Here is a 26,237-nt window from a genome sequence, read left to right as displayed (position 1 = left end):
TAAAAGCCAGTACACAGTAAGATTCACAAACAATTTATAACATGTTAAATATTCCATGAGTATTTTCAGAATAGATTATTGAATTTTTTGATGTTTAATTTTTTAATTAAATCTTTGTTGCCTCAATTTGCTTACCATTCTAGTTGCTCAAAGTCTTAATGATAAGAAAATATTTATTTTTAAAAAGAAAAAAAAGTTAATCTTCCGCTTTTTAAACAGCGAACCCAAAAAGACCGTGGAACATGTAATTTCTAAAAATAATAAACTCTCTCAGGAGAAATGGTCGTTACTCAATTTGCGTTAAAGATTTTGTTGTGTTTTTAGAAGTTTCTTGCCTCAGGAGTTCTGTTTTAGTTTTTTTTTTCCTTTGCAGCTTTCTCAGTAAGTACTTTAGCACAGCAGTTAAGATGTAAATAAGGTTGCCCAGATGAAGAAACTGTTTACACCCAAGTATAGCTCAGAAAGCTGTCAAGAAATAAAAGATGGATCACACTCACCTAACTCCCTCTGGATTTTTATCTAATGAGTTGGATGCAGAAAGAAGCACTTACGATTTCCTATTCAATTTTATATATTTAAATGTTATCTGGGGCTGTTGTCCTAAATTGCTTTGATAAGCAGGCAGAAAGGGGTGCTGTGCAGAAAAACCTCTAATCTCCTCAATCTTGAACAGTGAATTCCATATGCACATTGATAAGCCTTTGGTGTACTGGATGGCTTAGGGGAATTTAAAGCAAGCATTTATCTCCTTTTCTGTTAAAGCTTTAGTGTTTCACAAATGCTAATGTGCAATAAGAAAGTAAATCCTTTTTCTAACTTTGATAACTACACACTGGAGGTTTCTGAGACAAACGAGAATGAGAAGTTTCAAAATACTAGTGATGTAAATATCCTTATCTTACTTTCTAACCTATATCAAGTTAATCTGCATGAAGTAGTTATGTATGTGTCTGGTGCTACCATACTGATCTGTAAATGTGAATAGTAACCCACTAACTCTACTAAGCACCTGTGGAGCTGAACTGACCCCCTTGGTCATTATGAACCATAAGAAATCATGCTAATTTCACATCTTAATTGTATTACTGAAAATTTCAGAACATTTTGTAGCTTTAAGAATGCAGGGCCAGCTCAGACTACTTGGTGATCTAATTGAAAATTTTCATATCTCCGATTTTACTTGTATCTTCTGTTCAGCCTTCATTCATTTTGTTGAATGAAAACAGTAGTTCTTAAAGCATGAACCAATTATAACCTGCAAACCTCAGTCTATGGAACCAGATAGCCTTGGATATGTGTCTAGGTCACTTTGTGTTAAGGCTTTGCACTAAATATTGAAAAATTTGAAGGATCAACATTGTGCCAAAACAATGAGAACTCCCCCAAAGATTTCATTAATTTAGGAGACTCAACTCTAATGGGTAAAAAGGAGGGAATGGCAGAGATCAAACTGTCAGAAATACCATAGATCACTACTAGCGGTGTACAGGTTAACTAGTATATGTTAAATGATCATAGCAGACTGTCTAGCTTCAAACTGCAGAAGGCAGCATAAAATGTTTCTGCCAGTGAAACCTGGGAAGTAATTCTTTTCCAGCTCCAGATCTGGCATTAGAACTGGGCATTTGATCAAAATGCATCCTAAATAAATCTTTTCTGATACCTCAAAGGAATGATCCAACATGATCCTCTCTCTGTGCTGAGTCTCTCTCTGCCTCTTCTCTTTGCCCTCAGTAGTGTATCAGTGAGGGAAAAAAATTGCTTCCTGGTTTCATGTGTATAATGGCTAACAGACTTGAAGATAAGATCTTACTTTACCCAGTCTTAGTGTAGCCTACCTAAAGAACATGTAAGGAGAAATGCAAATCAATCTTTTTTCCCCCTAAAGCTATAAAATGAAGGGAAAAACAGAGTAACTCAATGCTGCGAAGGGTGATCATGACAGTCAAACCTGCCTTTCTTCTCCCTAGCACATCTACATATATATATTCACCTCATGTGCATAAGTTACATGAGTCCACGTATATGTGTTGTGTGCTTGAATGTAACTTAGATATCTTTAGTATGACATTGTGTTATACAGTATAAGAGTGTTTAATGTGAATCCAAATGATGCAAGTTCATCACCTCATTTGCTAAGCCACATTTGATTTCCAAAATGAATTTACCTAAAGTCAATGTCTGCCCAGGGTAGGCTGTTTTGCCTAAGTAGCCTGTCAGTGGATGAAAACAAGTAAAAGTCAGTTCTCCTGTTAGTATTCTGGAGCTGAAGAAAGTTGAATTTATAACATCCTGTAAAGTGAAATCCAGGTAGTTTTTTGTAGTTCTTCTCTTTGTGTTTTCATTTGTCTCGAGGTGTGGGTGCTAGAGTTGTATGGCTGTACTTGCTTCACCAAAGGCACGAACTGTTTTCCATTCACAGGCGATATTCTTGGTTTTGCTACAGCTTTGTACTAAGCCCATACTGACACGCTTAGCTATTAGAAATTGCTTTTGGTGTCCTTGTTTTCCAAGCCAGAATCTCCCCTTCTACAGATATCTTTTTCCTTCCTGGATGTTAGATGTGTTTTGCCTATTATATGGAGACATTTGACCCATTTTATGTTTGGATTTGGATTGGCCACAGTCATCCATCTTCTTTGCTAAAAACTACTGTATCACTGTGAACGTAATCAGCCAAGATGAATCCTCTAGAAACAGTTTTGTTTATAAACAAACCCATAGTAACAACATTTTGAAACTGAGCAGAAAACCAGGTTCAGCTTTTGGTTTATGTGACTCAATTCTGGTTAATGCAGACCTTCAAATTACGATGATAGAGGATTAAATAACTTGAGCAAATCTAAGTATTCTGCAGCAATCAACTAGTTTGATAGCTGTATCAAAAAGACATAATTTTCTTAGCAAAAGACGGTGTGTTGATTTCACACCCTCTATGAACTTATGGCATTAGTTATACTTTAACATGTATTGTTATTACTACACATTTAATATATATGCCAGAATGATCTGCTTTTCTTGTGATTAGCAAATCTGTTGTTTTCTGGATCATCACTTTTAGTCCCTCCGCCCCCTCCCCCAAATTATTAAAATTATAGTGGCAAATTCCATTTCCTTGGCATTTCCCCAATTTTCTGAGATTTCATTAGAAGTTAATATTGGTGATTCAGAAAGTGTCTCTCAGCAAGTTCCACTTAGACTATTAGGTGGAACTTTGTGTTCAAAAATCTCTTTGAAATGTCTAATGCCTCCTTTGTTATACGATAAGCTTCTGTACCATCTACAGCATCATTTAGAGTGATAAATCTTCCTACTTCATTCCAAACCCAGAAGTTTAGTTTTCTTCCTTTTAGAAAATAAGAGACAAGTGGACTATAATATTCTATACATGTCTTCAATTTCATTAGTCATTTAAACTTTATTACATTTTGTTCTCACTTTCAAACTTGTAATTTTGATAGTCACTAATCTTTTCTGCATTTTAGTTACATTTTCTGGGTTATTTTGTATCCTACAATTTTGTGACATTTTTTGTTTGGTTGTTTTGGGGTTTTTTTTAACTAGGAAGGCTTATTGTTTTTCTTAATGTCCTGAATGTTAATTCATGCTTAAAATTTGTTCCCAACATATGTGTTGGTAAACCACTTGGGGTCTTCAAAAAAGTTTCTTTTACACTTCCAAGTGCACCTCTTAGATTATGTCATATTTTCACCATGTCAATGTATGATAAGATCATGTTTTCCAGATCCAAACAATAACTGATTATTAGTTAAAAATAACGTTTTTCCCCCTATTAATATAGATTGCAACACTAATTTATGCCAAATTGCTACAACACATCTAATCCCATGTTAGGTAGTTATTATTTTTTTAGAAACTGTTAGGATTTTTTATTACTAACCTTTAGAACAACCAGTATATATCTGAAACGGAAGGCACTTATGATGCTGTGTTATTATCCTACATAATATGAATAGATGATATTTTTCAGTAACTGCCTCTCTTTTTGTGGGCATGAGTTGTCCTTGTAAAAAAGCATACATTCATTGTTTCTGCCTGTTTCACTGCCACAGTAGAACACCCATACAAGTGAAAGACAGGATGAAATGTAGCTGAAAAATAATTTCTACTATCCACATTGAAGAACTTGAAAATAGTACACAGAATACCAAAATGTTTTAGAACCACAGCTGTTAACATTTACTTGTTATAAAATTGTAAAAATATGCAACAGAATTATCCTTTCTTTAAGGGTGAGGAATATGTATATGAAAAATATGCATATGGCAATGAAATTGATTAAATGCATTTGTCTTACTACATGTTAAATGAAACTCTAATAAATATTTTATAGAAGCTGATCTATCATAGAAGTGCTTCTCTGATTATGTTATAAAAAGTTTAAGAAAAACTCTAGGGACATGAAACTTTGAAACGTGGTTGGGGGTTTTTCAGTTAAGAGGAAAAAGAAATCAAGGGTATATAATGAAACATGACTGTTTTATAGCAGCTATGAACTTCATCAGATCCTTTTGTGGTTCAGGGCATCATCTAACGTAATATAAATTCACAAAATGGGTATCTCAATGCAAATCTGAGCAGAATTATATGAGATGGTAAAATTGACACTTTTGTAAAACATTATACCATTGTTTGGCAGTGCTTTAGGCAAACCTTCTTATGCCTTGTGCCCCAGCAATATAGAGATCTTTAGTTCCAATTCTTCATAGCTTCCATCACTACAATGTGCAAGCAGCACATCACAGCAAACATGGAGGAAAGCATCTCTACAAGTACACTAAAGGAAAGAAAGTTTGATATTGCTGTTCTTAAGATGGAAATGCTGTCATGGATATTGAGTGACCGCAATAGATCTTCTGCTCAAACCTGGATAAGAGTTAGTAATTAATCTGAGTGTCAGCTACTCCATTGTATTTCAAATTAAGTGTAAGCAACAAGGTAAAGTTAGTAGGTGGATGGATTTAATTTTCAAACTCCTTTGCAAGAACAACAGTGTGAACTCTGTTGTAGGACTTCAACAGTAATTTCTGTATGGATTGTGTGGCTTGTCTATTTGAGTATCTGTATTCATAAGGCATGAAAAAGAAGCTATAAAATACTGGATCTGCCTGGTCCAAATGTAGACAATGCCAGCCCTAAGCATTTGAGTGCTGTAGGTACTACTCTCCAATGCTATCCTGGTATAGGAGGTATAGGTATATTACTATATCCTGGTATAGTAAGAGTCAAACTATTTCCATTTTTAATGTTCTTTTAGTACCAAAAGTTTCTAAAATAAAATTCTGGAAATGAAAAATTGCTTTAATATAGACTAGTGGCAATCCATGCCCTCTCAATGAGGCAGCATTTTCCATTGAGCTTTTATAGCATGTCAGATTGTTTTATATCAAGTTGATTTACTCAGTTAAGATCAACCTGGTCAGATACTTTTTCTCTTCCTCTGCTTTACAGTGGTCTCCTTTACTGTAAGTCTATGTGTTGGCTGTCCTCATTATACTAACAACATTATTGAAAAGTGTCATTTCCAAAGCCTTCTTAATTCAGAAGTAATGGCACAGAAGAAAAAACTGCAATAAGAAAGAAAGAAAACATGGGGAAAAGTGAAAAACAATGTCCTTGATAAATGGGAAAATTCAGGAAAGGCAAAAAATACCTAACAACCAGAACTTAATAAAATCTGGTTCATTTAAAGAGAGCTGCATAAATGTTTACTTATTCAATTTTCAGTGTACATGTTTTATATAAGCATAAGGTATTGATTTTTAAATTTTTGATTTTCAAATAAATCTTGGGGGGGGAAATCTTTTCAAGCTCATTTTTGCATTTTGCTGTCTAGGTTATACAAAAGCCTGCAAATGGGACAAATCTCACCCACTACTCTCTTTATGGCTTTAGTGATAGCAATGCTCTGTGTGTCATATTCTGGAAAAAGTATCCTTCAGTTTTGCTTTCTGAGGAGAGTCTGTTTGTTCATTCATGCTGGTCTTTGCAGACATTTCTTACACACTGAATGAAAAATGCTGGATAAAAGGTATATCAGAAATTAGGCATTCTTTCTCATGTGTGTATGGCATGAAGAAAAGTTGTCAGGTCCCAGAAACTGCCTACAAAACCAAGAGCAGATGAATCTACTAATCCTACTAGTAATCTTACTACTACCCACTTTTTAGTCCTAACTTGATTTGCATTAAAACCAAGTTACAGTGCTAGTACTGTTAGTGTTCATTACGTTTTAATTATGAAGGGACAAAAGTTGAGGTATGTTTAATTTTTAGGACTTCATAGCTTTCTATTTTTCCGGGTATATGCTGTATTGGAGCAGGTTTACATAGCACACAAGAAACTAGCTGTAAGAAAAGAAAATATCTGCATCCAAAGAGAAAACAAATCCCTTAAATAGACTGAAACTATGAAATACGTATATTCTGTGTTTATTTCCATTTGCAAGGCAGTCATCATCTTCCTTATACTTTCACCCTGCTGGTGGGCAAGAGGCTGAATTTCACTTGTAGGTGCTTCCATTTGGTGTTTCTACCTCCTCTTCTCCAGAAGCTGTAAGAAACATCTGTTTGGGCAGTAAACAGTTCCCAAACATCTGCACGTTCCATGTTGTATATGGCGTGGAGCCAGCCCCCAGCAGCTGCTGCCACCTCCCTGCAAGAGCAGTGTGTAGAAGAGGCAGCTGAAGGCGTATCTTCCTGTGCATCATCTAGCACACAGAAAGAAGTCAGTAGTCAGTGCTGCCCTTGCTGCCATAGACAGAGGCAGAGGGCACAAGAAATGCAGTTCTCTCCTTGTAACATTTAATAATAGGCTACCTAGATTACAGATAACACAGCTGACACGTCTATTACACACTGGACTAGGATCTAGAAAGCTGCCTCTCCTAACTTGGACATTAAAGAAAGTCCACTGGCTTTCAGGCTGCCAAGACCATCACCCTGCAGTTGTTATTTTTTAATGAGAAAAAAGTCAATCACACTCTGAATGTCTTCCTAACACTTGGGATCACTTCTTTCTCTTTTATGAGATGGTCTTCAATATGAGGCATTAGAATTTGCAAGGCAGCAGGCTAATTATCTTGCTGTAAAACACCAGCCTTGATGGCTGGCTGCACTCTTTTCTGACATTGTAAAAGTTACACAAGTAGTTCTTACTAATGTTGGTAGAAACTGGGTGCATAGCTCGAGGACAGATTATAGTCTTTGTCTTGTAGGACATGAAAATAATTGAGACTCTGTTGTCAAAACCTGAGCTTTTCTTTGAGTGTTAATGTGTTTTGGCAAGACATGTCAAAACTATATCTCATATTGAAAGACACTCATCCTGGAATGTTAGATAGGAACATGCAAATACACAAGCCACCAAGCAATTCATATCTCTACCATAACCCAAAAGCCATTTTTTTCAAGTGAGTTCAGCACTTTTCTGTTGAGAAACACAAGATTATCCTTGAGGATGACATTTGTTCTCTGTGCTGGACAGTTATCACTAAAAGAAAGTTTCAATTACACCTTTTAAATAAAGTAATTAATGATTTTTTTATCTCAAAAGAAATGTAAATATGTTTTATGCACAACAATCATACCCTCATTTATCATTAAGAAAAATACTGTACCAACATTTGGTACTGTTTAAAGAGCAATGTGCATTGTTTTGTTTTGGTTTTTTTTTTAATTCAAGCTGCCTTTGAAATCAGTGAGTTTTAAATGTTTTAAACATTCTTTTTATTCCTTACAAAGAACAACTTTGTGCATCAATTGGTTTAACTCTATGTATGTAGATCTCTTACCACTGTATTTTATTTGTTTCTGTATTAGATTCTTCATCTGTTTTTTGCCATGCATAAGAAAAACAATCAGTGTTATGGCGGATTCCTGATGTTATCCCCAGTAATCAAGAAATCACTGTCTCTGATTCTGTTCATTCTTTGTCAAGCAGATATAATTTTAAATTTCCGAACAACATATGTCAGCAAGTCTGGCCAAGTTATATTTGAAGCAAGATCTATTTGTATCCACTACGTGACTACCTGGTTTATCATTGATTTAATTGCTGCACTTCCTTTTGATCTCCTTTATGCTTTCAATGTCACTGTGGTAAGTACTAACTTGTCTTTTTTAATTGTTCTTTTTTCAAGAGGGTTTTGTTGGGGTTTTTTTCCAGATCTGGAGACTAAAACTGAATGAACTAAAATACCTTGGTGTCTTTTTCAGCTTTGTAGTGTATTTTCACATTGGATGCTGAAGGAAGGAATACAGTGTAATTGTACATGTTAATTAAAAGAATTACAAGATTGGGTATCAAAGTGGCCATTCATTATCATGAAAGACACCTATGTACCATCTTTTTAAAATTAAACTATCTTACTTTGTAAACAGTCGCACCTATGTTAGCTTCATTTTTACTTACTGTACTCAAATACATGTCCCTATGGCTTTTGCTCTCTTACGTTGCATAAGTTAAATTAATTTTTCAAGACTCATAAATTGTTACTGTGATAAAGTAAATCATTGCTGTGGTCCATATGGTCAGCATTCTTCACTCAGCCGGGAATCTTTCTCTTTATGTCTGTATTCTAGTGCAAAAATTACAGCATGATCACCAATTTTTGTGTGCTCTAATATCTATTACTTACAATTGTCATTAACCTTGGCCTTGCTTTCAACTCATCTTTTTTAGGAATATAATGACAAAATGTTTAAGCTGCTTTGAAAAATGTGTGGGTCTAATGTTTGATGATGTCACAATCATGATGGGTTAAATTTCTATTGGTTTACTTATGCTAAGACAAAGGTTTTTCTTCTGATAGAAGTATTAGATTTAATAGACTAAGAATCTACTAAGCAAAAAAACCCAAAAAACAAACAAACCAACAAACAAAAAAAAGCCCAAAAACCCCAAACACCCCTTCCCCCTCTAAATCAGAAAGTTTAATATTGGAAAAAAATGTTGGCAGAGGTTTCTCAATTTTGTGGATTTTTCACATAAAGGACTTGGGCTTTTAAGCTGTCCACTTCCTAATTCTCAGAATTTTGATCTTTTGTGAACAGATGCACTCAGTCTCATTTTCATTAAATGCGAGTTACAGACAAGTACACAGATGATAGGATAGACACATATCAGAAAAAAACATAAGAAAACACTAGTCAGGAAGCCTCCCATGTAAGGTATCCTCTTTGGTTTTATCATTTAGTTCCATTTCCTTCAATGATCTCCCTTTTCACTCCATTTGTTACATTAAGAACCGTCAATCTGATGCTAGTGCAGTAGCTTTTAAAACCAGACAGTTAATAGTTCTACATGCTTCAGTCACTATTTTTTTATAACCAGTGGGTAATCCATTTAAATACACTACTATCTCAGTTTATCTCTTACATTAGAACCAAATACCCAGCATAACTGTGCTGCTTTAATTTCAGTTAAGAATTTTTCATTGAATGAACCAGTCTGATCTTTTCCTTCAAGGAGAAAATTAAAAAACCAAAATTGATCTTTTTTTTCTTTTCCATTGGGAAGACTGTTATGCTTTCCATAGTGAATTCTGGAAAATAAAGTATTATGCAATAATTATTTTTACAGTTAAAATGTCATAATATTAAAAATACTACCGTAATATGATTAATACACATCTCCTGTCTGTTGTACTTTTAAAATTTTTTTCCCTAATAAGATCACTAACATGGTGACTAAGAATATCGACGGACTTTGAAATGTCTCTCTGTTAGTAGTGGATCCTTAATGAGATAATTAATGATAGATTAAGTCCTAATGTTAAGCCCAAGTAATAAATTATATATAGCCATGTTGATCTCATAATTAACATTGACTGACAGGCATAGCTTTCTGCATGCTCCAAGAGTTAAATACCTTGTTAAAAGTTTTTGCAAGGTCCAGTCTTCTTTGGCCCAACTTTGGCAGCTAGCTTCTATATGGCAAAGACCACTACATAGTAGAGAGTCAAGGGCCAACCCTCTCCTCTCTCTGGTAACTGAGAGCAAGTCCAGAATCTGGGAGTCTGCACCCTGCATTCACCCCCCAAAATTCAGTTGTTTTGTTCTCTATATGATTCCTCAATGGGAACACAGTGCCTTACTATATCTTATTTCCTATCATGGCAAGACTTGGAAATTGTTATATAATCCTCAAGATAACAATGACTATCAACTGTTTCAAGAGCGGGGGGAGGTGTTAATCACATTCCACTGTTTTCAGACTTTATTATTTAATAAGCCATTTCCTCATGTCTGTTCTCAGATTTTCACTCCATCGACTCTCAGATGTTGCCTCAACAGAACGGTGAGAAGGGGCATCAGGGAGCATCTCACTCCTTTGCTGTTCAGGCCCAGGCACAAAGGCCAAACCTTTAGGGATGCTCTAAATTCTGCAAGCTATAGGTATAGTGCCATACATACCTATGTATGTATGGCACATAAACGTCATCCTCCAGTTGGAGATTTGTGGAGTTAGAGTGCATGAAAAAGCTGTGGAGTCTCTCGCCATCCTTGGAGATATTTTGAAAGAAAAAAAGTGAAACTGTATGAGTTGGCGCTACTGCCTTTACACCTTACAGGGATTCTGCCCTACCACTAAATGGGTGACTCTTCAGAGGTCTGAGACCTGCCTAACCTCAGCGCCTGCTGAGGCCCCAGCTCCTTCCATCCTTGTATTCATCTGACATAAAAGATCCCTTAATCTGTGGAAATGTGGTGTGAAATGCTGCCAAAGTAAAAAACAGGCCATTAAGTACTAGTTATAATGATTGAATTTGCTCCTCTCTGTTGGTGGTTATAGAGCAAGAGTATCATTGGTAACTATTGGTGGTTATAGAGCAAGAGTATAATTTTTTGAGGAAAACCAACTGACCAAGCAGACAAAAAGGATTAAAGATCCCTGCCACTAGTCATTTCTTAAAATGTATCATGTTTCCTTATTAATTCCTTTTTGCCGTAGGAGATTATTCTTCCAACCAGAGAATTTCATCACTAGTTTGTAGCACCTTTATTTCTCAGTACTTCTCAGCGCTATGCTATGATTGAGTATGTGTTAGTTTTAGATAAAATTCTGTCTCTGTCACTTTGACAGAAAAAGGTTAACCCAGCTAGTCTAAAAAGATTAACCAAATGGAAAATTTAGACGGTTTTATATCTGTGGGCAAAGCAAAATCTAGGCAGGCACAAGTATAAGTGCTGACTCCTCATTTTGTCTTTCTAAATTTGTGACATAGAAAAGAAAGCTGCCTGATGGCATTTCAGGTCTTCCAATGACAGATTGGACACAATACAAGAAGAATGTTTGGCATGACTAATTAATGAAAATTCAGTGTAATTACATATTATTAATTACATCTGTGTTCAAATTTATGCAGAAGTTATTTTGAAATGAGGTGGTCTATAGGCCTTAAAATGAAACATGTCTCCACCTTAAAAAGAATATTATGATATATGATTCACTGTTTTTCTATCTATCAGTGTTCTGTAACTTAATAAAAATGGTCAGAATTTAGTCACAAGTGATAACTGGCAGGGCACACTTATTATTGTAACAGCCCTTTTGAAATTTATTTTTCGTAAGAGTCTAATAAAAAAATAATTTCACCTAAGTTGTTATTATTTGTTTGTGTTGTGGTAGATACATAGGCACCCATGTAAAGACGAAGGGTCCGATGTGAAGGCCATAGCACATATACAATCATTATATATATATGTTCATATGTTACTACAACGCTTTGAAGAGTCAGTCGTGAATAGGGACCCCTTTATATTAAGAGTGCAACAAAACCATGTTTTGTTCAAACCAGCTGATGAGAGAGAAGAAAAGGAGGCTTTGGGAAAAGAATTACCACAGAAAAAGAAGCAGTTGGTATAGTGGCATGGCATTCAATTAGAATAATTATATTTTAATAGTTATATGATTGTATTAATACAAACATGGCAATTCTTTCAAATATTTTGCAGCCTTCTGCCCCAGACTTGCAGATGTTCTTGTGCTTAAGGCTACAGATGTAACTAATTTCACTGACTTATTGTAGATGACATAAGATGGATAAAAGAAATGCAAGAAGAGAAGACCCTGTAATTGTTTGTGTGCTCTAATGTCAGATCTTATTCCTGACAGCGGTGAACTTCAAAGTATTTTAAATAAGTGCCATGTTATTGTTGATTTTCTTTTTTTCTCTGCTATGTACATGAGAAAAAATGTAAAGGTTCTTGAGAAAAAAAATGAAATAATGGGCAGTAAATACTGCATGAAGAAGCTCATGGGAGAATTACTTATGCACTATCAAAACTATAGTAGCAAAAAAAAAGAATGTGGATTTATTATTTTCTTTTTTACAGGTTTCCCACTGACTTAATTCCTGAGACTGGAATAAAATCAATTAATTTTTAAGTCTTCACAAATAAATCTAAAATACCCCATGTTACAGAATTTATCAGTCAGCCTGGACCTAGCTGTTAGTGAATGCACACCTATAAAATTAAGATTTCAGAGTATTAGTTTTGGCAACAGAAACAGAAAGGCTTAGCTTCAGGTTATTCTGGATTATCAAAAGCAAAAGGATGTTGATCGAGCTGTGCTTTTAGACTTTCTTTTCAGAGAGATCATTCCTGTGCTCTGGGAAGGCTGTGGGAAGACATGTCAAGTTTGATGTTATTTTTCTAGCTGATGCGTGTATCCTGTATCAGCCAGGTACCTAGTAGGCATTAATCCTAATGCCTCATTAATGAAGGTGAAGAAAAAGCTTACTGTTAATGAAAATTATGCCTATTTAATCTTCAAAAAAATTAAAATAAAAATATTTGGGATCCTAATCTGCATATTGTTTGCTAACTCTACCCAGCAGCTGAAATACGAGCCAAGTATATTCCATGCAAAACTAGGAGCTGTGCACACTCTGGTGTGGATGCAGGTTGGAGGATGCTCTGGAGGGCATGGGGTCATCCAGAGACTGCTCGCTTTGTGCATTGCTGCATCTCCTCTCCGGCCAGAGCCTATATACTTCATAAACTGATGTACCCTTAGGGTGCTGAGCAGATTAGGTGCTGCTTTTGCCACATACACTTGAAAGGCAGTAATATTTTAGGTAAGGAACTTAAGAAGTAGTATTACAAGTTTTAATACAAGCTCTTTTGGACTCCGACTTAGTACAGAGCAGTAAAGTGTTCCCAGGCCCCTGAACACAGGTTTAAATCTGAAGAACAAATCTGTCTCCACTCACTTCTCTGCTTCCTTGTTTTGCAAAATATCTGCTATATGTTATTGCCTCTTCCAGGCCTAATTATTAAGCTGGTTTCATCTCATACATAGTTGCTTTAGGCCTACGTTTTGGCTGTTAGCAGAAACTGAAAATAATCGTGTGCTTGAAGAGGTTTATTTTATGGTTTCATATCGGAATCAAGTGAACATTGGTCAATTTGACAGTTACATTTCTCTTCTAGAGCAGGGAAGGAACCATTTTTGCACAAACACAAATTTTTTAAGTTAAATTCGAAAGACAACTTTGCATGAAAAAAGACAAAACGAAAGATCTCTCAGTATTTCAAGTTTGTTTGGTTTAAATCAGAAATAGTAAATAAGTATGTACACAGCAAAAGTAAACACTTTTTTTTAAACCATCTTCTTTGCTATTCTCTGCTGTCTTAAGATTTATTCTAAGCATGATATGCAGCTATGTAACTGAATGAAGAGTGGGCAAAAATTCGTAGAGCTTTAGAAGACAGTTTCCTTTCATTGAAACAAGAGAACTGTGTGGTAGAAGTCAACTGCTGACAAGTTGTTTTTTCTCCCTGTTCTCCTAGGTTTCCCTTGTCCACCTCCTAAAGACAGTGCGGTTGCTACGCCTCTTGCGACTCCTTCAGAAGTTGGATCGTTACTCCCAGCACAGCACAATTGTTCTCACGCTTCTCATGTCCATGTTTGCCTTGCTTGCTCACTGGATGGCCTGCATTTGGTATGTCATAGGGAAAAGGGAGATGGAACAGAATAACCCCCTTACCTGGGACATAGGTAAGTTCTTCTTTCCACCTTATACAGATATATGTACACATATGTGTATATATGCATATATATGTATGTAAACATATTAAAACGTATATATAAGTCACTCATATTTCCTTTTTTGTTTAATCTCATACAATTATTTAGTGCTGTTTGTAGAGAAAAGGAAGAGATCAGTGCTCTGAATTTCAGGTCAATCTGAAAAAGAGGGTTAAAATGAAAAGAAAATGGGAAAAGTCGAAAACAATGAGATCTTTAAAAGTGATTCAATGTTTGGGAAATTGAGGATCTGGATAGGAAAGGGCTAGACAGGCTGTATAGAAGAGTAGATGAGAAAGTTCAACCTGTTTTTGCAAATTAGGCAAATTCTTCAACAGAGGCATTCCCTCAAGTGTGCTGATTATTCCTTACTATACATTGAAACAGATAGGCCCTGAAACGCCTTCAAGTTAAAAACTCCCTTTGGAAATATTGTTTAGCTAGTTTGCAGGCTTTGCTCTTTTGCACAGCAGATGAGGTGTTTATCAGTGGAGAGATGGTTTTGGAATGCTCAATTTTGATCCAGCGTTTAGTTTCTACCCCAGCCTTCATTCTGATTTCATTGAGTGTTCCAGATTGACTCTTTAGATTTTAAGTTTTTTCCTTTTTTGTTTAAGGTTTATTATTATTTCTAAGGGTTGTACCCATGTGCGATGGTACAGTGGGGAAACAATATACCTTGTATAGAAGCCTGGCATCATCAGGTACTTGTATGCTGTTGAAGGTGTGTTACCTGCTGGTGCAACAGCTGATACTCCACATCTTCCTATGTGGGTCATTCTGGCTTTACTCTAGAGGTGCATTTCTTTTGCTGTCTTTCTCAGATGCCATATCAATATCAAGCATTCCTTTTTCTCCCTTTCCTTTCTGGTTCCTTGTGTTCTATCTTTTTAATTCTACTTGTATTTACCTTTAGCCTAAATCTACTATGTGTTCATTGAATCAGGAGAGGAAACAAGGCCAGCAATAAAATTAACTGGAAGGAGGAAGCCCTGCTAGATACTAAAGACACGACTAAAAAGCATATGGGTAATTTAGAATATGTAAGTTATCTGTGAGAGGAAAAGAATGCACGTGTGTCTCTCATAAACAGAGAGTATCTAATGGTGAGACAGAGTTTCCCAACAGGAAAAATATTTGGTGCGGGAATGATGCAAACACCTGTGACCAAAGGCTCAATGACATGCATTCAAACTGCAGTATGCCCTATTCTTATCTCCTTTAATTTCTTTCTTCTCTCTTAACCCCATTAAATATCATCTAGTAATGATAAGTCTGAAGGAAAAATGACAAGTATGTTAAAGGTGCCTGACCTCAGATGAGGTGAGGATGCTGGGTCAGGAAGAGGAAAAGAAGAAAGTCCAATAAATACATGTCTCCAGTTTGTCCATAGGTTCCTGAAAGCTTTTTTGTGTCTTTTTATTCTTCTAGTTGGTTGTTTATTTCTCCTTCCCTTTGTAAACCAGGTCTCTGACCTGCTGCTGAACTCCTCATAGAGTGCAAAACTCTCAAAGAAAAGACTGCAGCTGTAGGGGACAATATACAAAGAAAGCCCACTGTGCACAAATTGGTCAAATACTGATAACAGAAAAACAAATCCAGATAATAATAATAATAAACAGAAGAGTCTCTCTAGTGGGAAGTAGCTATGAAGACACATTGTCAGCTTATGTAGGCCACAAACGATAGCTGATTTCAAAGCATTCATTGCAGTCCCAATGATGAAGATGGGCTGCATCATTGCTCCCCCAGTGGGGCTGCTGGCAGCACTCCCCATGCAACCTGTCCGTCTCCCTTTTTCCCGATCCAAGGCCACATTGAGGAAATTCTCCTCATAGCCCCTGGGGCTCTTGGCATTTATTGCTATGAAAACATTAACTTTCACCCCTCAGTTTTGTCCTCTCTTGGGAAATAGCAGTAATAAGCAAATGTCCCAACAACCTCATTAGACCCAATCCCAGTTTAACTGGAACAGAGCCATTTCACAGAAGTCCCATTTGCGTCTCAGTGAAGAGTGTTGTATCTGGGTTATCACACACTGATCATCTTCTAGCACGGTTCCTAGGCAGGAACTGCTCCTTAACAGCCTCTCACCACTGGCTCGTCTCAATGTGAGACTCTGTGGCCTTTCTTGAACAGCTGCAGGCAATGCACCTCCCTGCTGGATGGGCCAAGGCACTTCTTAGCGGTGTGTACTCTTAGGCTTTAGCCTCCTACCTGGCAAAAGAGCTTCGCTGTTGAGCTTACAGCCTGATTTTATTTTAGTTTCTTCCCAAAAGCGTGGTTTTGCATTTTTGTCTGCAAAGCTGTTCTACCACCTTCATGGATAGTTTCTAAAATATTTAGAAGCTATAAATGTATAATAAAAATTATACTTAGAGACTCCTGCAAAGCTCCTACAGATATTAGTTCTGTATCTGTCAGAATGGTTATTTCTAAAGTTCTCTATAGCACTAAGTTAAATATTTTATGGCTTTGGGGATTTGTTTGGGGTTTTTTATTTGTTTTTTTAACGGAAACAGCTTTAAAATGTTAAAGTATTAGAAACTGGTTTTAAAAAAAAGAGCTCAGAAAACTATAGATACCTGGCATGAAGCCATTATTTTGCAAAGACCACTTCAGCACTGATAAAATTTCTGTTTAAGCTTATGTGTCACATATATGAGCAGAAAAATAAGACTATGTAATTTCTTTAATCAGTGCAAATTCTATCGCTCTCCACTTGCTGGTGAAACATAATGAAGTTAAGTCTTGGCCCTCTGTGTGCTATAATTTTTGCTACTCTCGTGATACACAGCTGATTATATGTAGCTAGCCTTTCTTTTCACCTTAAGAAAACTTCAAATGACCAGTCCACTACACCTTACAGCATCCACATAGGTGGTATATTGAGGGGAGAACGGTAGGTGTGATTTAGGGTATGAGTGATTAAGCAAAGTAAAATGAGATTTAGAGGTCATAATCAATCACAAACAAATAATGCACACAGGAGAAATCTTGCTTGGGCAAGATAATAAAGGCACTGTTATTGTAAGACACTGAGGATATTCTGTTCTCCTGTATGAAGGCCTCAACTGGAAATTTTTGTGCCGTTTTGGAGAGGATGTAAAAGAGATTTCTTACTGCAGGCAAAGCAGTAGAATACGATCCTTAGTCTTGTATTTACAGGTTTTAATTTTTAAACTTTTAATTTTATTACATTACTACCAAAACTGGAGACTTGATTTTCTATCAATACATCTTATACAAAGTTCATTCCAGGCATTAGGAGGCTTTCTAATTGACAGCATTAAAAAATACAACATAAAAAATAGAATTCCTACACTTTTTTATTAAAAGGAATGTGTCTTCCCTTTGGAAAGTATGCTTTTTATTCTTCACTGAAGTGTCTCAGGTGGTGTCTGCTTGAAAAACAGGTACCCTGGATATGGATGCTGCAATGCATATAACTGCTGAAATATAAGGACAGGTTTGTTCTAAGAAAGGAAAACCATGCCTGGAATGAAAAGAAGATTTCTTTGCTTTTTATGTTTGCTTCTATTTTTGTGGGGAGAGGCAGAACGAGAAAAAAGCTTTTAGCAACCTCCTTACTCCATTTAGTGCTTCCTCAGAAAGCCTGTGGCACAGATTTCAAGACAGAGGTTTTGCTAACACTTAAAGCAAACATTTTAAAGCTGCAGTACTGTTAACATAATACTTTGGACCTTGCTGTGCCATCAGATATGCACCATAGCCCAGATCTCACAACATTGACTTTAGCGGGAGTAGCATTTGCTTCTGTGTATCTATTTCTCTGGCTAATTTAAACAAATGAGGTGCTTAATTTACATTTGGATTGGGGCAATGGGAGTGATAAAGTTCTCCCTGTGAAAATACCCAGAACCGAAAAGTGTATTTGCTTTGTTCTTGCTGGGTGTAATTGTAAGACTTTATTTCATTTTTTGTCCTTATTCTGGCAACATTCTCATTGCAAATAATTTTAAAACACAGTTACATCCACAAATTTAGCCATGTGGTTGCACAATGAGAAAGATGTACTGTCTGGGAATATTATTCATGAACTGTCATGATGTGGTGGCATTGGGACATACACCAGTGTAGTATAATGTTAAAATCTGGATCTCTTGCTTAGCTCTAGTATTGCTACTTTAACTGATTACATGAGGTATTTGGAAGATATGCAGTATGGGCACTGTTTTCAGGTGCTAGAAACCTTTACCTCAGCAGGTTCTTCCATCTCAGGAAACAGTTGTTCCACATGCAGCAGCTTGACTCTAACATCTGATAAAAACATGACTCCTGGACTGGTCATTCTCACCCACCTGAGACAGTGGTACACTCCTTGTCATGCTTTTCCCTTCTAGCTTTTTCAGATCCCTCTCTGTTATATTCCACCTTGTTCCCCTCATTATTGGTGAAACAGATGTTTCCCTGAGACTTGGCATGATTTTCAGCAACCTGTAAAAATAAGATTAACTTTCCGTTAGCTGACACGGAGTAGAGGCTAGACTGTGTTGACGTTCCTGAATGATCCTACCACTCTAATTCCATTGACTTCAATACATTGGCTCTCATTTCTATAGGTTTAACTGGTATCAGATTTAGGCATAGATTCTCTATTTGCTGTCTGCTGTTTTGAATTAGTATATACTGAGCTATTCCCCTTCAAGTTCTTATCAAATATGAGAAATGACTTTTTGATCTGTCTCTACAGGAAACAGATAATATTGAAAATGTTTCCTGTTGCTAAAGGCATTCATTCTGCGAGAACCATATGAGCTGTTGAAATTCAGCTGTCTTGAGTGTAGTGAGGAGATTAGGAGAATACCAAGAGTCAGGATGCTGGTTCCCTTAGATAGTCAAAGCTGTCAGGTATAATTTGTCTAATTGTCTCAAAAAAAATTCTTTCCTGTCCACCAGAAATTCAGCCTCAACTTTTTATCCGCAACTTTAGCCGCAACTGTTTATTAGTCCACCTACAGTAACACAACATTCTGACTATGGAGGAGTTGTTATTGAAGCAAAATTAAAAAAAAAAAAAAAAGTAAAGAATAATTTATGTTTTTATAGAAAATAAAGTGTATATGTTTACTTTGGGAGAAGCTTTAAAGTCAGGTCTGTAAAGGGTATTCTTCAGCTATTTAAATCTGTATTTCAATAAAATACCTCCACTCTCACCTCAAGTGTTTACTCATTTTCTTTTAGTTTTGTAATTTACAGCACTTCTGAAAACAAGAACTCAGTCATGACTGAACCACCCTACTTCACATACTCTGCAATATAAAACTTCACACACACACACTTTGTTTATCACGCACTTGCAGTCAGAGCCTTTAAAGGGACTTGGATGCCTGACTCCCAGTGAAAGATTTATACCCTGAATTATCTCTCAGGCCAATGGGTGGCAGATTTAGGTGCAGAAAGAAGTCCGTAGCACCTGAGTGGAACCAGTAGGAAATGCTGAAAATAGGGGTTTGCCTTCAGGCCCTTTCACTCGAGGTTTTTATGCCTCACATTGGGCTGCAGGGAAGTTATAAGCCCTTTTCACAGGCATTGAAGGACATGTATGCTTCATGTAGTGGAATTTAACATAGAAATCCCTCAAATAGTGTTGATCCAAACTGATAAATCTAGCAGTGTTGGTTTTTCTGAAAGTTCACCTGTGTTTGTGCAGTGTTGCACCTGTGCTAGTAAGGATTGCCCCTTTCTGCAGCAGTTCATGCACTTCTCTGAGTCTGCGCAAGCAGCTTGGGGTTGTCTCCATCCAGAGCACAGATGTGAAGTAGGTTGTTCTGGTGAAAAACAAAACGAGAGGCCACTGATTTCTTTTGGCCACAGAGGGAGGGAGGGGTGTTGTTATCGAATTTCACTTTTCTTCAGCATGGGGTTCAGGCACTGGAACTTGTGTCTACGGTATGGAAGATACAGGTACAAGGCAAATCTCTTTAAGAGAGCACCATATCCTGATGCACGGGTTACTTCACTCAGCACTCTTCCTGGGCAGCTCTCTTCCTTGAGTCCTGGTTGTTCTTTTCCTTCCCAAACTGATGTGATTTCAACAGAGGAATGGCCAATGCCTGGGTCTCTACCCAGAGTCTCCAGTGTCCAGGTGAAGCTAGAGATGAAGGCTTGGACTCTCCAAGGCTGAGGAGAACAGAGATGTGAAGTCTTTCATGTTTCTTTTTACCAGTGAGGTATTAGGTGAAATGACAATCCACATACTCTTTTGCAATGAAATTTGCTACAGCAATACAGTGATGAGTGAGAGAGGAAGAACAAGAGTTCACAACTACCTTCCCCATTGAGTCCTTCAGGGGATTTAGATGCAGAGGCAACGTGGCTGAAGGATCCCCACTGAGTGCAGATAGGAGAGATGCTCTGAGTGTCTTAATCATGCAAAGATAGTGGCATTTCTGGCCTGATGCAGGAGTTGGCAGATATGGACTATCCAAAATGTAGGTGTCTAATGTCCTAGATGCAAGCTTTAGGTTAGACTCTTGAGTTTGGGTTCCTGAATTCTGTCCAAGTCCTTTGTGGCACCCCCCGAAGCTTCAGTCGTGTCAGAATTTCATAAGTCAGTATCAAGCTGGAATATCCATTAAGAGAGCCATCACCCTGTAACTCTCTTGAGTTTCAACAGCTTGGGAAGTTTTCAGAGCCCCGAAGCTCTTTCCAAGCTTATGCTAAGAAACCTGAGGCAGACTTTGTTAGTTTTCTTAAGGTCCTGAGCAACTTTGCCAGGAATTCTGAAGTTGCAGATTTAAGCATATCCTTGACAACAGATGCTTGTGGCATTGGTACATTTATTCAGGTTAAAACTCAGGCTATCCTCTTTTCAGAAGAAAGACTATTTTTAGGTATGTGTATCTGCTAGTTCTTCCTCAAATAATGTATGTTAGTGAACTAATACAAGTTTCTGGTGCTCTTGAACCCAGCATAATCAGAGAGTAAGTAATAGGAAAAATCAGTGTCATTACTCCCATTCTTGGTCAACATAATATATAATTTGTTAAAGCAATAATTAGTTAACTCTTAACTCTTAGTATTTTCATATTATATTAATCCTCATAATGTATTGTAGAAGCAGGTAAATGTATTCATGTATCATGAAGTTTTTGCAGAGCAGTTTAATGACTTAAATGGCTAGATGTGACAAAACGGTTGGTATCAAAGTTGAGATAGAGGCTTAGTCTTTATTTTTCTTTTTTATATATGAATTGTCTTAACTATTAATGACCTCAGATTATTCCAGATCTGTCTCTGTACAACGTTTCCTTCTGTTAGAGAATTAATAAATTTGTTTTTGAATGTGACCTGAGCAGTTTTTACCAAATCCAAGCATTCAAAAAACAGAACAAAAAGAATTTTTTTTTAAAAAGAGAGTTTTAAAACGTGTAATTGTCAGTCTGCTTTTGAACTCTCTGAGATTCCTATTTTCAACATATTCTTAGCAACGTTAACAACCAGGAGCTTAATTTTTAAAAGTTATGAAAACTGAGATTTTGCGTGATCACAGATCTCCAGGTACTGGGGCTGTCTGTTAGATCAGCTAACAAAAGACACAGGGTAAAATTACAGTGCTAAGGAATGATCAGGTTTTGGACCCAGGTCATGTAAGTGGTCATTGCATGCAGGTATGTGTACCTACTTGCAGGTATGTGTACCTACTTCTGGATTCCAGACCTACCTTCTGGAGTTTCAGTCTGGACCTATGACAAAACAGCTTCTAGTAATTTCAATAAGTGTTCAGCTTAATAAGAGCTAATAGTAAGGAACTACAACTGGAGTCTTGGGAAAGGCTGCAGCTGGCATCTGCTCTCATGCTGCCAGGCAGGTGGCAAGGTTCAGCCCAGGTCGCCAGCACTCCCTGGTCCATTTTGATCACGTCTGTTGAGGGTGGGAACAGCAGTTCAGTTTGTTTTGTTGCATTGATAGAACTAAGCGGATCGTCTTCACTGCCAGAAAGAGTGCTTATAAATTTCCAAGGCTCTTGGCCAAGAAAACTGTATTCTACTATAAAATATTGGTCAAGTTTCACCTCTCCAAACACACACATCCATCAGGTTAGAATTGGCATGTGTGGACTTATGAATCCTTGCAGGGGAGGAAAGAACTTCATGCTGACTAAATTGCACAGGACATCATTCACTAGCCATGATCAGTTGTTCATTTCAATCTGTCATCTCTGTACCTGAATGTTTGATTTTAATATTTCTTTCAGTCTGCTTCGTTATGTTTTTGATTATCAGTTTTCTTAATTTTTTGTCACTGGTAATAACAAAACCAGTCACTTTGGAACTATGGTCCTTTCTGATTTTAAAGACACAACTTTAAGAAAAAGAATTTTAAAAATACAGTTGTGTCATGCATGAGTGCTGACATCTTCAATTTAGTAAAATGAAATATAATGCTCTGTTGACCTGAGGTGTCTGTATTGGAGGTCCATTGTGTGGAACATACAGACCTGTATACTCACCTGTCTATTTTGGATATCTGGAAGGAGGGAAGTGAATTAATCTGGCTGGAAAATAATTTCTAATTAATACATGAAGGAAACAGTTTATGGTTACCACTCTTGTGAAGCATTTAGGGGCATCAGTATCTTAAAGAGTCAGCCAACTAGTTTGGGTTATTTCTTGCAGCACTTATATGAAATAATTAACCCCTGGACTGTCATACATGAATAATAAATAGGAATAAACTATTAGAATATAGGAATAGGAATAAATTGTTAGAATAGGAATAAATTGTAAATTATTAGACCAAAATAAGACAATCACTTTGAAGCTATGAAACTTTTCAAAGCACCCATCACACAAATAATTACAAACTGAACTTGTTACATTGTACATCCTTTGAAAAAGGTAAGGAGGTACCACAGTACTGAAGCATTTCACAGTGATTAATTATTCTAAGGCACTTGAAACAGAAATTTTAAACCCCAGGAGAATGCCTTACACTAGAATGCTTTTCAGTATTTTCAGTGTTTTTGAATCGTCTTGAGTTTTACCTCTCAGTAAAAGTAACGCTTTTATTGTACGCACGTGTACATTTTCCATGAATTACCATTTGATGTACATGATTTCCTTGTAAGAACTAAAATAGATAAATTCATTACAATCATGAAGAAATTGTAGTGAGTAAATGTACTTATTTGTTTCAAAACAACTGTGAAATATTTCTTTAAAGTCTGCTGGATACCTTACCTGAAAGGTTAAAACAATTCTGGTATAGAATACTATATATGAGGCCCAATCTGGAGAAGCTTATAGTGTGAAATATTTATGAAAGAAAACTTTTTCTGTTATCTGATTGGGTTACACTTTTGAATAAGTATAATTGGGGAGGGAAAGTTCATCTAGTTTTTGAAGAGGAATTCCTATTTGCAGATAATCACAGTTAAGTACGATTTTTAGTACAACATGAGCAGAGGCACATAGTTTTTCACTTGTTTGTCAGTCTGTTAGAAGAGACACAGAGAAAATTAACTGTTAAAAGGAGCTTTTATATGCACAGCTGTAATCACCTGGACATATGCTGGAAGTGTGTTTGGAAACCTGCCTGCCCATGGTAAAGGCCTACACTTGCAAATGAAGGTCTTGTAAAGGTTTACCTGAAAACCTAGCCCTACTTTTCTGCCTGCTTTATATGTAAAACATACTTTCTAGGAAAAATTTTCTTTATTAACATCCCTTATTTCAGACCTTGTCAGGACCTTGTTTCAGACCTTGTCAGGATTTAAAATTTAAATTTAAATTTTAAAATACCCATAGAAACTAACTTTGTGGAAATCATTCAATTTTGCATTTGAAAACCCAAACCACTATTTTTGTGATGGAGCTGTGCCAAACCAAAGTGTCATTTGTTGAACTGAACTGAAACCTTTCCCTTGCATTTAATTTAACATTAATTTGTATCTCAGCTGCTTTGGGTCTTAGTAGGTTTTATTCTGTCATTCTTCCCTGCTGTTCTTTTCTACAGGCTCGGTTCCTTGATTAAACTATATTTTCCTTTACGCACCATACTTTGTCTTCTGACTGAACCATTTTAGCAATCACGAAATACCCCAGGACTGAGGTACCCCATTGGATTTGCAGCCCAGAAAAAAATAGGCATGAAAGTACCTTATTAAAGGGAGTGTGAGGTTTTTATGTAGTTATTAATACATTTCCAAGGTTTCATACCTAGGACAAAAATTTTGGACAATTTTTAAGTGAAAAGTAAAAATCTGGTGTGTGGATGAAGCCCCTGAGATTAGACAAAGTTGAAAGCGTCCTGCTGTGTCTAACTGCAGATTACCTACATGTCGTTCATTAATTCTACAAAGTGGTTTTTATCTCAGTGGAAAAGCTGTATCTGGACCAATTTCTGCAAGCGTAATAAAAATTCTCAGTGCCACATGTATGGGGAAAATCTGCTCAGTGTACACCCATAAGAGGGAATAGTCCCAAGAGGTGAAATAACACCGTGATCTTTCCACATGGCTTCTGTAACAGAAATACCATAGAGTATAATTTATTGAAAGTTGCAAATATTGTGTATAAAAACCTTGTTCAGTCAATTAGAAATTACATCAGACTCTTTAACCCTTAACTGCTGTACTTTAAATCGTAGAAATGTTGACTGGAGAGAATCTCTGGGGTTTATTTAGTCCAGCCAGCTAGTTGAAGCAAGACTATCACCAGCACTAAATTGGGTCAGACACGACTTGCTCCATCCAAGTCCTGGAGAGGCCTCCATCTCTTTGGTAGCTTGTTCTAGGGTTACACTACCCTCCTTGGAGAGCTTTGTACCAGTTTGCTAAAACATTAGTGTCTATTACACGTTGGTTTAATAGCATGTTTTGTTAGGATTTCTCAGAAGTTAATACTTCTGGTTTCAAAGCTCGTGGCTTGGCTGTTCAAATTACAATGTCTCAATCCAGTTTAAACCTCCAAAGCCTTTGTTATATATTTTGAAATCTTTTCAGCAGCTGCTTCAACATTTGATTGGGCTGCCACTTTCAGCCCCATCACATAGGTAGAGATCTTAGGGTGTTAGAATGTTATATTGCATTCCACAGGCATACCATAACAACTAAAATTGCTTCTCTTTTCTTCTATAGCACAAGCATGCCTTACATTTTTAATCTAGAAATGCCCTTTGTGCATATTCCTATTTTCTATTTATTTATCCTTTTTCCTGCCCTTTAACAGAGCAGGTGTTTGATAAAAGAAGCATTTTCCTGCTACCAGAATAGAAAATCATTTCCATATAAGAATGAAGAAATTATTCAAGACTCTTTTCGTTCCAGACTTTCTTCCATTTTCAAATACCTTTGAAAATATTCGTGCTTCTTTTGCACTTTCAAGTGACAGTGCTTAAAGTTAACTTGTAAGTACTTTCAACAAAAGAAACCGATGTGGAGTTGTAAGAGTATGTCATAGCATTTTACAGTCTATAAAGTTTTACACAAGCCAGATTCTGTAAAAGTAATTATACCTAATTATTCTAAATCATTTTTCATTGTCAGATCTAAGATAGCTATAGATAAAAATGCTAATGCTTAGGATTTCCTTATGTCATGCACTTCAAAAAGACCTGTCAGATCTGCAGACACAGATGTTTTATTTCAGAACTGCTGTAACTTTAAACATGTAGTGTGCTTTCCCATTAAGACACTAACTTTTTTCTTTACTTTTTATTCCTTTTTTACATCAAGCCTTCATTAGATTGCAAATTCTTGTTTTGCTATTATGCTAAGATATAATCTGGAGTAAAATGTTGTTGATTTTCCCCTCACAAAAGCCAAATATGTTTGGACCTCAATTTCCTTGATTCAAATGATATATAGAAAAAATCACATTGAAAAATGTTACTTAGGTTGTAGATCCAAGGATTAGAAAATTAAGACAAGGCAAGAGCAAATAAAGTGTTAATACTGTTTATCGTATGGCTGCCTGGTTGGGGCAGCATCCTGGTCCAGAAAGCATGCAGTGGCTCCTTAGGTAAGAATGCAGAGGAAAAGACTTAGATGATATTGAGAAATCTATGGAGCAAGCAAGGAGAGGATTGTAGTGAGGGTTAGCATACTTAGCTGTTATCTAACTAGCATGGATGCTATTAGTGTAGAAGACAAGGAGAAATGGATGTCATGTAGACTGCAACAGTCTATCCTGACCCGACTGAACTCCATACTG

At 36.5% G+C, this 26,237-nt stretch overlaps 1 protein-coding gene across 1 annotated transcript in view; it reads left to right on the top strand.

The window, feature by feature from the left end:
- Nucleotides 1-26,237, top strand: part of KCNH8 (potassium voltage-gated channel subfamily H member 8) — a 200,208-nt gene that overhangs the window by 112,118 nt on the left and 61,853 nt on the right. The window contains exons 6-7 of the mRNA XM_072851445.1: nt 7,963-8,120; nt 13,821-14,028. Of these exons, the coding sequence (XP_072707546.1) occupies nt 7,963-8,120; nt 13,821-14,028 (366 nt within the window). The remainder of the gene's footprint in view (nt 1-7,962; nt 8,121-13,820; nt 14,029-26,237) is intronic.

This window comes from Ciconia boyciana, chromosome 2, assembly GCF_034638445.1.
Source record: "Ciconia boyciana chromosome 2, ASM3463844v1, whole genome shotgun sequence".
NCBI lineage: Eukaryota > Metazoa > Chordata > Aves > Ciconiiformes > Ciconiidae > Ciconia > Ciconia boyciana.
This window is presented reverse-complemented; position numbering and strand designations above follow the sequence as displayed.